The sequence below is a fragment of the Hevea brasiliensis genome, chromosome 5, assembly GCF_030052815.1.
Source record: "Hevea brasiliensis isolate MT/VB/25A 57/8 chromosome 5, ASM3005281v1, whole genome shotgun sequence".
Lineage (NCBI taxonomy): Eukaryota > Viridiplantae > Streptophyta > Magnoliopsida > Malpighiales > Euphorbiaceae > Hevea > Hevea brasiliensis.
Genome location: NC_079497.1, coordinates 91,528,898 through 91,542,367, shown reverse-complemented (window position 1 = coordinate 91,542,367; position 13,470 = coordinate 91,528,898). Strand labels below are relative to the sequence as shown.

Genomic DNA, 13,470 nt, shown 5'->3' with positions numbered 1-13,470 from the left:
AAATATTATTTTAATTTTAATTATGTTTAAGAGCTTAATTTATTATATTATATTATACAATAATAAATTAGACAAATTATTAAATTAAATAATAAAATATGAATTACATAAAGAAAAATTATAATTTAATTTTTTTAATAAAATTGATTTCTTGTGTAACACCCCTAATTTTTAAATTAATTATTTTATGGGTAGATATTAATATTTTATTTTATTTTAATTTTGAGAAATTATTTGAAATTTTTCAGATTTTAAAAATCAAGTTCTATTTTTCGAAAATATAAAACTTTGATGATTTTAAAAATTAATTTAAAGACCACGTGGCAAAACTAAAAATATATTTAGACTCTACGAATTTTTCTGAGTTTTCTAGAATTTTTTAGAAATCTTTGGTTCTCGTTTTTTGTCCCATGACAGAGTAAAAATTTAAATTTTTGTATCTTGAATCGGATCGGACCGATCGAATCGGACCGGATCGACCCTTTCCTTTTTCCTTTCCCCTTCCCCCTCGCGTCCCGACCTCTCCCCTTCTCTCCTCATTTGCTCTCTCCTCCCTCTGCCCCTCGCTTGCCAGCCGCTGCCCCAACCTCTCCAGCTCGCTGGCGCACCTACCACACCCCTCTCTCGCCATCATCAAGCCTCCAGGCCACCGGAAACGTCACTCAAAACCCACCCCTGCACGCACGCTGCTTCGTCTTCTCGGCCAAAATCTGGCTGATCCGGCCACCGATTGGACTGGGTCTTATGCCAAAACCCATCTACACCTCGAGAGCTTTCCATAGATACCAAGAACACTAAAATCCATCGAGCGGTTTGTCCAATTTTTGTCCAGAAAAGTTTAGCCCATTTTGAATTTCGGGCTAGATTTCTCAAAAACCGTAAACCCCACTAAAAATCCGTGAATATAGGAGTGCTCCACTCGTCGAGAGCTTCGCGGCAATACTCATTTCAAATTTTTTCGACACCGTTTTTTGGTGGGTCCTACGAGACTTCACAGTATTTTTTTGAGTATTAAATGAGTTTAGAAAATTCCATAAAAATTTTATACTAACCCCCGTGTTGTGGGCTTCGTGTAAATACCTTCAATTCGCGGAAATTCAACAGTTGCTCGAGTTTGTAATTTCGAACCGGGCAGACAGGCTATCAAAAAAGTCTCCGAATTGGGTCAAGGTTATAGGCTACCCTACCATTTTCAGACGTCCCGGACGCATCTCCAGGGTCGAAATTGGCATAGGTAAACCCGAACCCTCATTTTTCTTTATTATCTAGTGCTTGATTTCAATTAAAAATCTATAAAATATTCGTGGTAGGTTAGAAAAATATAATTCCTTTTGCGTTAGCTCTATAATATTGCTAAAGACCACGGGACAAAGTTTTAGAATTTTTAAAGCTCATTTGAGTAGTTTTTACAAAAGGGATAACTGTAGGGACTAAAGTGTAATTTTTTAAATTGTGATTGTTGACTGTTTGGGTGGGCCTAGGAGGGGCCATGTGATGTGATTGAGTTGTGAATGTGTGGCTTGTGAATATAGAAGTGCAATTTGAACCCCTTTTCAGGTTGGGTAGGTTCTAGGTATAGGGGAGACTCTATCGGATTTTCGGCACGAGTTAGGGTGTCATTGGTTTTTTTCAAGCTTGTATCGAGTCAAATATATTAAATATTTGTAATGAAATTTATCAGGTGAGCTAGGACAGCCTTCCTCCTCTGCCCAGCCGCCGCAGTGACCTTAGTTTAAGTCTGTGAGTAAAATATTAATTTTAATTATAATTTCGATATTATTATATGTTCAAGCATGCCCATATATCACTTATAAATATGTATCTATGTAGTTAAATACTAGGTACGTTTTATATTGCATTCATAATTGATGAAGTACCATGGATGTTGTTTGTGGTAATTTGGGGCAGTGTGTGTGCGTTGGCGTGCGTGTAGTATGGTATTGGATATGGATAAGACGGGTAGACACAGCTTGAGAGACACTTGTTGAGACCCCGCATTTAGTTTATTAAGTGAAAGTCTGGCTTGAGAGACATTCACTGGTAGAGATTGGTTTAAGAGCACTGTATAGGGAATCAGCTTTCATATATGTACTGTTTGAACAGTGTTAGGTGTATGAGTGCTCCAAATTGCCTTTTTACTGCTATGATGTGATTTGTATGTAATTTATGATGATGTTACATTCCATTCCATTCCTTAGAATGTATTAACTTTAGTTAGCTATAGAAATCGTAGTTGAAATTAGTATTTTAGTTGAAATTAGTATTTTACTCTCTGAGTCAAACGCTCACTCCTGTTCATATATTTTTCCAGGCTGCAGGAGGATTATTTGTTGTGGCTAACCTGCTCTTCTTTTTCGCAGGTCAATTAGTAGTATTTAATGTATTTTGTATAATTGAGTTAAATTTTAGACTCTGCATGTGTTAGGAGTATTTAAATTAATTTAGGTCTGTAATAATAATATGGTGTTGAATTTGTAAGATTATTAATTGCATGCATGACTGGATTGGATGAGGGAGCTGAGCTCATATTGGATTTTTGATATTATGAGCATGTAGAGGGTGAGCTGAGCTCCCCAATTTATTTTATATTATGTTTACAGGTCGGGCGAGTCAAAAACTCCTCGTTGAATGGTTCATTTTATGGCCGGATTTTATCCGATTAAATTCTTGAAATTGGGCCCAAATGGGCTTTAGGATTGGGTTGAGGAATAGTTAGGCTTACTACGGGCCTCGGAGGCTTTAGGCTGGCCCAGGTCCTAGTGCCAATCTGACCCATAGGTTGGGTTGTGACAACTTGATCCTCTAATTTTAAAATATATTAATTAATTAATTCTTTTTTTACTCTTTAGTCACTGTTCTGTTCAATTTAAATCAAATTTTACATTATCCAATGTATTTTAAAGATAAATTATCTTTAGGAGGATTAAATAATTTTTTGGTCAAATGGAGATTAAATAATTCAAAGATTAGAAAAGAAGTGGATTATAATTATATTTTTTAAATTACAGCAATTAAATAAAATTTAAGGTTGCATTTGTTTTATAGAAAATAACTTGTATATAAAATTTTCATTAAAATATTATTTTATTTTATATGAAAATATTTTTCGTTATTTGGTAGCAATGTTAAACTAATGATATGTATTTATATCATGTATGTATAAGTGTTTTTACATTTCAATAAAATTATTAAAATTAAGAAAATAAAAAAGAGAATTATTTTCCTTAAAAATGCCTTAATTTTTTCTTTAATTAAGAAAATATTTTCTATTAACCTATTTTCTTGAATATCTAAACGCTAAAAAAAACAAAAAATATTTTTTAAAATAAGAGATCATAATTAATTTTGTTAAAAAAAGGACTAATAATAATTTTTCCCTATATAAAAAAATATATGGGATATTAATTAAGCATTCTCTTTACTCCTTGACTTATGGTGTATCTATGAGTAGTTAAAGTAACTACTCCCAAATTTCAATGAGCACAAGAAAATAAACTGTGGAAAATATATAGAATATTAATTAAGCGTCCTCTTCGCTCCTTGACTCTTAGGTGTATTTGTGAGCAGTTAAAGTAACTATTCTCAAAATTTTAATGCGTACAAGAAAATAGATTGTGGAAATGGCAAACAAATAGATAATTGTTAGCTTGAATACTTAATTAAGTCCATATCAGGTTTACTTTTATGCCATTGTTTGTCATTCAGGTCTTAGTTTACACAAGTGTCCCATCAAATAATTTATCATTTCAACATTTCAATTCCATTGACCTTGAACTATTATGCAATAACATAGAATGGAGGAAAAGAATATTAATTTTCATCTCCATTGTGCACCAAGATTCCTCTTTTATTGTAGGAAAATCTAACTTGATAAAATCATGGGTTGCAAAATATAGGAGCATTACACGAATAACATCGTCGAACTTCTCATTTGAAATTCAATATTCTTAAACTTTAAATCCATATGTAAATTTAGGCTAAATTTAAATTTATTTATTTTAATCCACCCAAACATCTAATTTATATTATTGAATTTCAAATTCAAGTCACTTTGTTCAAATATGCAAGTGGACCTTTAAAATTTTTTAAGAAGTATAAACATATAACCTACACTCGTACACACTCCACAATCACTGTGAGATCTCAAAAGACCAGCCATTAGCGAATAGGCCTGCCTTATTTTTGTCAGAGAATAATTGTGTTTTAATTCAATATTTTTAATTTTGGTAATGTAGATTTAATTTTTTAATTTGAGTACAATTTTATGAAAGGGCCGAAATTAATTTAGTGATGGTGTGTGATTATTGACATAAATATTTTATTTATTACAAGTGAGATTAATATGGCACGTCATGTAATAATACATATTTTTCAAATTAATTTTGATCTTTAGATAAAATTACACTCAATTTAAAATTTTAGCCTAGGTTATCAGAATATAATTATGCACAAATGTTGAGAATTTTTCTTTTTATAATTAAATGTATTTAGTTTAAATTGAAAAATCAAATTGAATTGAAACAATTCCTTTTTTCAATTTGATTACTCGATTAGATCAGTTTTTATAATAAAAACTCGAATTAACTAAACTTATTAACATTATATATATTTTTATATTTTTAAATAAATATTATATATATATATATTGAAAATTGATAAATTAAATCAAATCAGTTGAATTATTTTTATTTTTAATTCGATTTGATTTCATTCATATTTTTTATATTTATTTAATTTTGACAAAATTCAATTCAATAGACTAAACCAATGAATGCTTACCGCTATATTTGTCATATGATCCTGCATTTCCAATGCCAGCTTATGTCCTAGCAGATAAACACAAAAAACAAAATCATGTGATTCAATTTCCAGCAATCCTTTGACAAAATAAAGTAAAATAAAATTCCAGCATTCTGCAGCTGCAGCCAGTGATAACGACGAACTTATAGGACTAATGAGTTTTAATTTAGTAGTCTTAAATTATATTTAAAATTGTGAAATTTCAAGTTAGAGTCTAAGTTAGAATTAATTATATATATATATAAAATAAAAAAACTCTTACATAACTATTCTTTTAGAACATCCACATGCTAATACTGGTCTAAATGTTGCAAGGATTCAATATGTTAGACACTAGATACTGGATCATCTGAATGCTGACCGCGGAGATTATCGGAAGAAAATGGGCATTAGAGTCTGTTTCATCGTCATCACCGACTAATATTTCTTCATTGGGGGACTGTTATAATTCATTATCATTACAAAATTTGATGAAACGTCTGTTGTGCTATCCTCGTGTGGTTCTCTGGGTACTGGAGTTTGCTGTAGCTGAAGTGCACATTCCAACAGACAAACAAGAATTACTATACCCTACAAAGTTGCCCAGCACAAGCACAACCTAACAAGAACCCACCAGTCCTAGCCTCCTGCCACTGCTACACGTGCCATCTTTTCAAGCATCCCACCTCCAAAATGTACTTTTATACAACCCAGCTAGGACAATCTGTCCTCTAACGGAGCCTTTTATCATGCCTAAAAGGCTGAACCATCATCACCTCCAACAAAATATTTACTTTATCATGTGTTTTCTGTCCTTTTTCCCCTGATTTTGTACAGATTTCTTTTTTTTTTTTTTGTTGCACAGAGACTCCAATTAGAAATGTGTTTTGTGACCTTAAAAAGGATGTGTAGTGTAAAGAGTAGAAGGCAACGAGGCATCTCAAGTAGAAACAAGCTTTACTTTCTCCATTAAATGAACAAAAGCAGAAGGCACAAGGCTCAGAGAAAAATATAAAAACAGGCAAAAAGAGAACAAAAGCTGAAGCCCTCCCAAATTTTTGCTCAAATCTTTTTTTGATCATTTCCACTTTGTTCCCTCTTTTCTTTCCATGATCAACCAAGTGTTTGAAGAGAAATGTAATCTGGTCATCATCATCTTCTTTTTCTAAGTCCTCTTCCTATCTTCTTATCTCAAAATGCAGTCTTCAGATTCATGATGTTGTGTTAGACAAATCTCAAAAATCCCGATGCCAAATTGGTTAATACTACTACTGTAAAACTAGCCTTCTTCTCTTATCAGCTCCAGTGCTTGCAGCTTCGTCTTCAAAGTCCCAGCAAGATGTAATAAACCAGTGTAATGGGAAGAGCTATTAACATCCCAAATATAACCCTACAAGAAGATCAAAAAACAAGAAATCCCAAGAAATGAGAAATCAAGTAATACCCAAAAAGAAAAAAAGTTATGTACTAAGTTAATGAAATGATATGATAGCTACAGCTAAATCATTATACATCCTAATGGGCCTATCATGAAAATTGCCTTCGCATAAACATCCATGATTGCTCATGAAAAAAGTAAAGCATCTTTATAGGACCGCTATAGACTATAGTATCTCCACTAGGATTGATTATTTTTCTTTTTTAAATAAAAAAAAGAGTAGTCCGGCAAAGAAATAAGAATCAAACCCAGTGCTCAATATGCTAGGATGAACATTATATTCCTTCGCAAAGACAAAGGGGACAATTCCTTGTGGAAGAGCTGCCTGAAAATTCAAACATAATGAATATTCTGTCATCAACTGGGAAAAAAGCAGTCCAAGCATTTGAATATGTTGATAATATTCGCTAAATATTGTATTTATATACTTCTTTTTTTGTGTTCTAACCTGCACTATGGCAATGTGCAACAGAGTTCCCCTTAGTCCAACAGCAATTGAAGAAACAGCCATAACTGCAGGACCAGTGAGGAATCTAACAGCCATTGCGAATGCTGCGATTGAGTTTCCACAAGCAATGATCCTTGGCTGTAATGCCATGAACAAACCTGCAATCCCATTTGAAAGATTTTTGCCCATGAACCAGGAATAGACCATAAAAGAAATTATCTTTGGGTTTATATTTTGACCATATAAATATTTCAAGCAAGAATCCATGTAATCAACATACCAAGACTAAACATAGCCATTCCAAGACCAGCATCAGATAGGATAGATATGGAACGAGCAATGATTGCAGGCATCTCTACGTGCCATCTGCAATTTTTGAAACACATATGGACTTAGAAAAACGTATATAAAAAAATTAGTTTGTAATGATTGATGGGTTGGAAAGACTAGCATACTTGAAAGAAACAAGAGACCAGGTAAGGCCAATGAGGCTGGAATAAGTATTGGGATTCCTTATAAGTTTTCTCCAAACCATAATGAGAATGAGTCTTGTCATAACACTAGCAGGTGGCATGGCAGTGGGCTTGGATTCACCATTAGCACCAGTCTTTGGGTGGAGCTCTGCTGTGGAGCTTGAACCAAGCTTGGAAAGTACTGGACCATCCCGGTCCACCCCATTGGCTACCTGTCTGTTTCCAAAGCTGAACTCATCCCGACCAAACTCATCATAATCTAAAAACAAGAAGACAATGCTATATTACTGTAAAAAAGAGGACTCTGTATCCATAAAGCAACAAGAACAATCACACACTAGCAAGAAACTTGAACTAATATATACATCAACATAGAAATGGTACAACCATGAAAATATTACTAGCAGTAGGATAAAAAGAAGGAAGGGGAGGAGGTGGGGAAGGAAGGAGGAGAAGGTCTCTGTAGACTAACGATAAGACATCCAAGAATAAGCTTATCTAAAGGAAATGCAAGATATAGAGATAAAAAGGAGAAGGGTAAACTAAACAAAAAGAAAAGGCAAAGAAAAAAAGACATAACAAACAAAATCCAACAAAGCCCACTTAAGACGGCAGCAATAGAAGTAAAAAATCCCTCCAAACCAAAAAAATTCCAATATTCAACAGGAAAAATGGTGTTACTCCCAATAAACACAACATTCCAAAAAACACCATATCTTACGTGCCCAATAAGATTTAATCACAATCTCGACGTGCAAGATACAACCAAAATCAAGAAACCCAGATAACAAATACTATCATTTATTGGTGTTTTTACCTTTCTGGTGAGGTGCACCACCAAGGTCATTGGCATAATCCCCTCCTCCCCTGAAGACATGAATCCCACCTTCGGATACCGGTGAAGCACTAGAACTCCAAACAAACATGTGCAAGTCCTTGCCATTATCGGTCCCATTTGCCTTCTTCTTGGCTCCGGGAGAGAATATCCCAGCATTAGGTGGCGCAGGATATGCATTTCCATTTGCTCTTGAAACGTTTCCAAATACTCCAATTCCTCCATTTTCTTCATCAAATGGCAAGTTACCAAAGTTGGATTGTCTAGGACTCACATTGTTTGCATTTTTGCCATTCACCATTGAATAAAAATCAGTGTGGTTAAAACTTGAGCCTCTTGGGGTTGGATTTCTTGAAGATTGGAGGGAATATATCTCCGCATTGGTTAGATTGGATGGCCTAGGAGTCAATGATAGCCCTGAATTTGGACCATAGGATCTGCGAGAGAAGATTTCTGATCTCGAGCTAGTTGATTTCCTCACTGTAACATGGAGCTTGCCATCATCGCCAACCTCTGCTTCAGTTTGCAATGGCTCTCTACCATCCAAAGAAATTATATCGGAATCAACTCTGAAGGAGATTATAGAGCCAGCAGTGTCAGGAAACTGTTCGCCAATCAAGATTCTAGCTCCTCTATATTCAAATAGAAAGAGCATCAACGTGTACCATATTATGCATTGAAGGACAACTATTTGGACCATAAGGGTCCCTGAGTTGTCCCCATACATACCCTTTAACAAAGGGATGCCCATAACCAGAGTGTTTGGGAGAGTGGAGAGAGAAAAGAGAGTGATGGACCATTCAAGGGAGCCTCTAGAGCTAGTTCTGGACCAGATGGCCAAAACCAGCAGCACTATGACTTTTTGGAAAGTGTCTGCTGCAATGAACCTGTAATTCATGTCATAGGGATTATTAGTGGAGATAAAGTGAAAAGAAAGCAAAGGCACTGCAAATAGAGCAACGAATCTGTTGATCCCTGAACACTGGTCAGGAGTAAAGATCTTCCACCATTTCACTGAGCCATAGGCTAAGAACATGGCCACATAAAGTGGCACCACAGCCGTAAGAACATGGTAGAGGTCAGTGATACTGATCATTTTTAGGTTTTGTTGTGGGTTTTGGTAGGTTTTAAAGAATGCCTAGATATAAAATGGAGGGAATAGTAAAACCCAGATTGTCTTTTGCAGATTATACAGGAAAAGATGATATTTTTACGACTTTCCCACAGTTTCTCACAACAGGTTTTCCTTCGTTTTCCGTCCTTTAAAACCAGAGTTTACATGAGTTTGTATAATAGAAATTCCTGGCGAAGGACTATTTGAAGAAGAGCTTATAGCCAAGAAAAATCAACCCATCTGCATAGAAACTTCGACGAGGCGAAGGAAAGAAACAGATGGAAAAGAAAGAAAGAAAGAGAAAAATTATTTAACAAAGAAGACCACCGGGAAATGGCAAGAATATTGATCGAGAGAGAAAGAGAGACGCTTTAGAAGAGAGATAGCTTGAAGCAAGAGAAGTGGGAATGGGAAGAACAAGATAGGAGCATTGTATTTAAGACAATTTTTAATGGCAGACAAAGAAATAAAAGCTGAGGGCTTTTGAGGAGCTTTTCAATAGACCCTCATTCTACACTATCTGAACAGGAAAGAGAACAGTGAGAGAGTATAGTTGTGTGTGGACTATAAGGTGAGAGAGAAATGACCAAACAGCATATATGTGAGAGAAAAGGAAAGGTGGAGAAAAAAGGGACAGAAAAGAAAGAGTGAAACAAGGACTAGAGAGAGCTTCAAAAGATTCTCTCCTTTTTCCATTTCATAGTCATTCTTGCTCACAATATATATATATTTCTTTTGTCCAGAGCATCGAAGAAAGAATTTTTCAGCAGTAGATTTTTTTATATTTTTAATTTTTTTTCTTCATTTAAATGTGCAAAAAATGGAAGGAAGATAAATAATTAGAGGAAAATAAAAATAAAATTTTATTTTTTTTATAAAAAAAGGAAAAAAATAAGAGAAAAAAATAACTTTTATTTTCTCTTTAATTTTTTTTCTCTAAATTAGCAAAAAAAAAATAAAAAAAATTAAGTGTGGTTTACTTTTATTTTGAAATTTAGTTTAGCGTCAGAACTACCAGTTCTTCGAGCTTTAGAGGCTTAAATAGGAATTGACTTAGATTCAAATGGTTTGAATCGATTCTAGTTCAGTTATAGTTTTGGATTGATTTAGTTCCAGTTTTAAAGCAATTTTAGTTCCATTTTTTTTATGGTTATGGTTCTAGTTGAGCTCTAATCCAGTCTGGTTTTGTCATGACCCCTCTATGGGTCGGATCAGTATTAGAACTTGGGACGACTAAAAACTCCCTAAACTCATAGTAAGTCTTACTGTTTACTAAACCCATAAATAGACCCAAACTCAAGGCTCAACATAAAAGATAAAATATTATAAACTAGAGAGATTTACTATTTGGTTCCTGAGTTTTGACTGATATTACAATTTGGTATTTGTATTTTAAAAATTGAACGATTTAATTATTGACTTATCCTTAGTCAAATTAGAGATTCTTTCATCTAATATTACTGTTAGTTTAAGTAAAAAAATAAATATACTCTTTATTCAATTAAGAGAAATTTACTATTTATCCCTTGGAGTTTAAATGGTATTACGATTTAGTCCCTGTATTTTGAAATGATTTAGTCCATTAGTTTTCAATCCGTTACACTGAAAAAATGGGAAATAGAAAAATTGGGCAAGAGGGAAAAATCATTTAATTAAGGAAGAAGGGTATTTTTGGCTTTTTACTAAACATTAATAGCAAATTAAACTGAAGGACTTTGAATTTTAATTGATTGAACACTGAGAAACTAAATTATTCAATTTCCAAAATGCAAGGAACAAATCATAATATCGTTAAAACTTAGAGACCAAATAGTAAATTTTTCAGTAAACTATTATAACTCAAATTGTGGGGCCCAACTCAACCCAAAAACAATAATATGAGGAGCCCAGCTCCACCTTATATCAATATGCGCAATCTACTTAATACCATTAATCCTTTTTAATTTATACAATATATTTTTATACATTAGTGTCATAGAGAAGTTCTAAGTATAACGTAAATAATTAGTAAGTAAATAAATTAAAGGTTTACTCATTACACAATTCAATGCCTTGTGAGGATAATGCAGGTCAGACTCTAAAAGTAAAATACTCCCACAATCTAAGAAAAAATATTGAATAAGAATAAGTGTTCGACTCAAAGATTTAGATATTAATTATAGTTATAATATGTATAACTATATATTTCTAATGCAACTGTATAAATGAAAATGCACCAAACAACTAAATCATCCAACATCGCATGAGATGATAAATTAGAGCTACACACGCACACCTAATACATATTGGGAGTCAACCTTATACCCTGACTCTCTAAAATTCAATATGTTCTCTTAATCCTTTTATGCGAGAGTTAGCGATCCATATAGCCATCATACCTAACTCATAGTGGTGAGAGTCAGTTGGTCCATATAGCCACTATACCTACCCTACAATGGCGAGAGTTAGTCGATCCATATAGCTGTCGTACTTACATTGCCCATCCATATCCATATCCATGAGAGTTAGCAAATTTCTCATGTCATACCTCTCTCGGGATTCCTCATACACATACACACACACACACACACATATATATTATATGGTTATTTTATATTGTTTATATATTGTTAATAACTATTAAATAAACTATTTAAATAGAAATATATTCATATTTATATATTCTATATATTGATATATTCTAATTATATATATATATATATATATATATATATATATATATATATATATATATATATTATATAGAAATACTTTTTCTATTTTTTAGAGAATATAGATTTTAAAGAATATAGAGCGAATAACGGGAATCGAACCCGCATTGTTAGCTTGGAAGGCTAGGGGTTATAGTCGACGTTGATTCATCATCTTTTCAGTTTTTTTACTATAAATTTAGAAGTTGTTTTCTTTCACTCATATAACTATCCAATTTAGTTCATCAACCCAAACGATGAATAAAAAATAAAGATATCTATTCAATTCATTTTGCCTTCTTCCTAAAAAGATAAAAAGAAAGGAATAAGGAAAAGTTTATATTTCAACGAATAACACGTAGAGATATGGATAACACACAAAGAGTTAATGGTATTTCATAACTAATCGATTGAGCAGCAGCTCGTAAACCACCTAAAAAGGAATATTTATTATTTGATCCATATCCTGACATAAGAAGTCTGATGGGAGCAATACTTGAAATGACAATCCATAAAAAAACACTAATATTTAGATCAGTTAAAACAAGGTGATAGCCAAAAGGAATTACCAAATAGCTTAATAGAGTTGGATATGACTGCTATGGATGGTCCGATACTGAATAAACAAATATTCCCCCTAGATGGAAAAAGATTCTCTTGGAAAAATAGTTTTGTAAATAGCTTAATAGAGTTGATATGACTGCTATGAATGGTCCGATACTGAATAAACAAATATCCCCCCTAGATGGAAAAAGATTCTCTTGGAAAAATAGTTTTGTCCCATCTGCTAGAGCTTGAAGAACTCCCAAAGGGTCGGAATATTCAATTCTAATACGTTGTTGTATCCTTGCAGATATTTCTCTTTCTAACCATACAATTACTAGTATGCCTATTGTGATTCCTAATACAAGAATAAAAATCAGGACAAACACCCATATAATTCCATAGACCTCGTTTAAGGATTCTAATCTAAAGAAAGAATTGATAGCTTGTATTTCTATTGCATCAATTATCATTTCAACTATCAAAATTTCCCATAATGATATCTTTACTACTTGGTATTATCATAATATCACCCAATTTCATTCTTTTTACTAATTTGGGAAGAATTTGAAATTGATAAAACCTGGTGGGTGAATTTTCCATCTCCAAGGAAAACCACTCTGATCTTTTATCAGAAAAATTCTCAATTCTCCTTTTGGGGTTTCGACTCTCACAAAAAGTTCTTGTTTCGGTAATTCAAGAGTAGGAGAATTTTTGTTTTACTAATGAATCGATATTCAAAATAGTTCCATTCCAAATCTCTTTCTCTATCAAAACGTTGGGTTTCTAAATTCTCATAGGGATCCCCCGAGAATTCCTTCTAGAGCCCGTTGAATAATTTTTTTATAGATTCCATCATTTCACCAATTCGGACTAAATAACAAACTAAGGAATCTCCTTCTTTTTACCACTAGATTTCCCAATCAAATTCGTCGTAACATTCATAATGATCAACTTTACAAAGATCCCATTGTACTCTTGAAGCTCGTAGCATTGGTCCCGATAAACCCCAATTTATTGCTTCCTCTGTACCAACAATACCTACTCCTTTAACTCATTTTAAAAAAAATAGGATTTCGCATAATAAGTTTTTAATATTCATTAACTCCTGTTAAAAAATAATTGCAAAAATCCAAACATTTATCTATCA

The 13,470-nt window shown here is 33.1% G+C and overlaps 1 protein-coding gene across 1 annotated transcript; it reads right to left on the bottom strand.

Moving 5' to 3' along the window:
- Window positions 1-5,724: 5,724 nt before the first annotated feature.
- Window positions 5,725-9,656, bottom strand: LOC110633371 (probable auxin efflux carrier component 1b). The gene is made up of 6 exons (XM_021781950.2): window positions 7,956-9,656; window positions 7,121-7,397; window positions 6,946-7,031; window positions 6,666-6,823; window positions 6,466-6,542; window positions 5,725-6,169 (listed from the first exon to the last, which is right to left on the bottom strand). The coding sequence occupies exons 1-6, from the start codon at window positions 9,067-9,069 to the stop codon at window positions 6,103-6,105; spliced, it is 1,779 nt and encodes a 592-aa protein (XP_021637642.1). The 5' UTR covers window positions 9,070-9,656; the 3' UTR covers window positions 5,725-6,102.
- Window positions 9,657-13,470: the final 3,814 nt, after the last annotated feature.

Bases quoted from the DNA above. Each gene is read 5' to 3' on its own strand.
- LOC110633371 (XM_021781950.2), bottom strand. From the start codon at position 9,069: ATGATCAGTATCACTGACCTCTACCATGTTCTTACGGCTGTGGTGCCA. The intron at 7,032-7,120 runs GTATGCTAGTCT...CAAAAATTGCAG, and splicing joins TGGTCTCTTGTTTCTTTCAA to ATGGCACGTAGAGATGCCTG. The intron at 6,543-6,665 runs GTTAGAACACAA...TTGAATTTTCAG, and splicing joins TGCACATTGCCATAGTGCAG to GCAGCTCTTCCACAAGGAAT.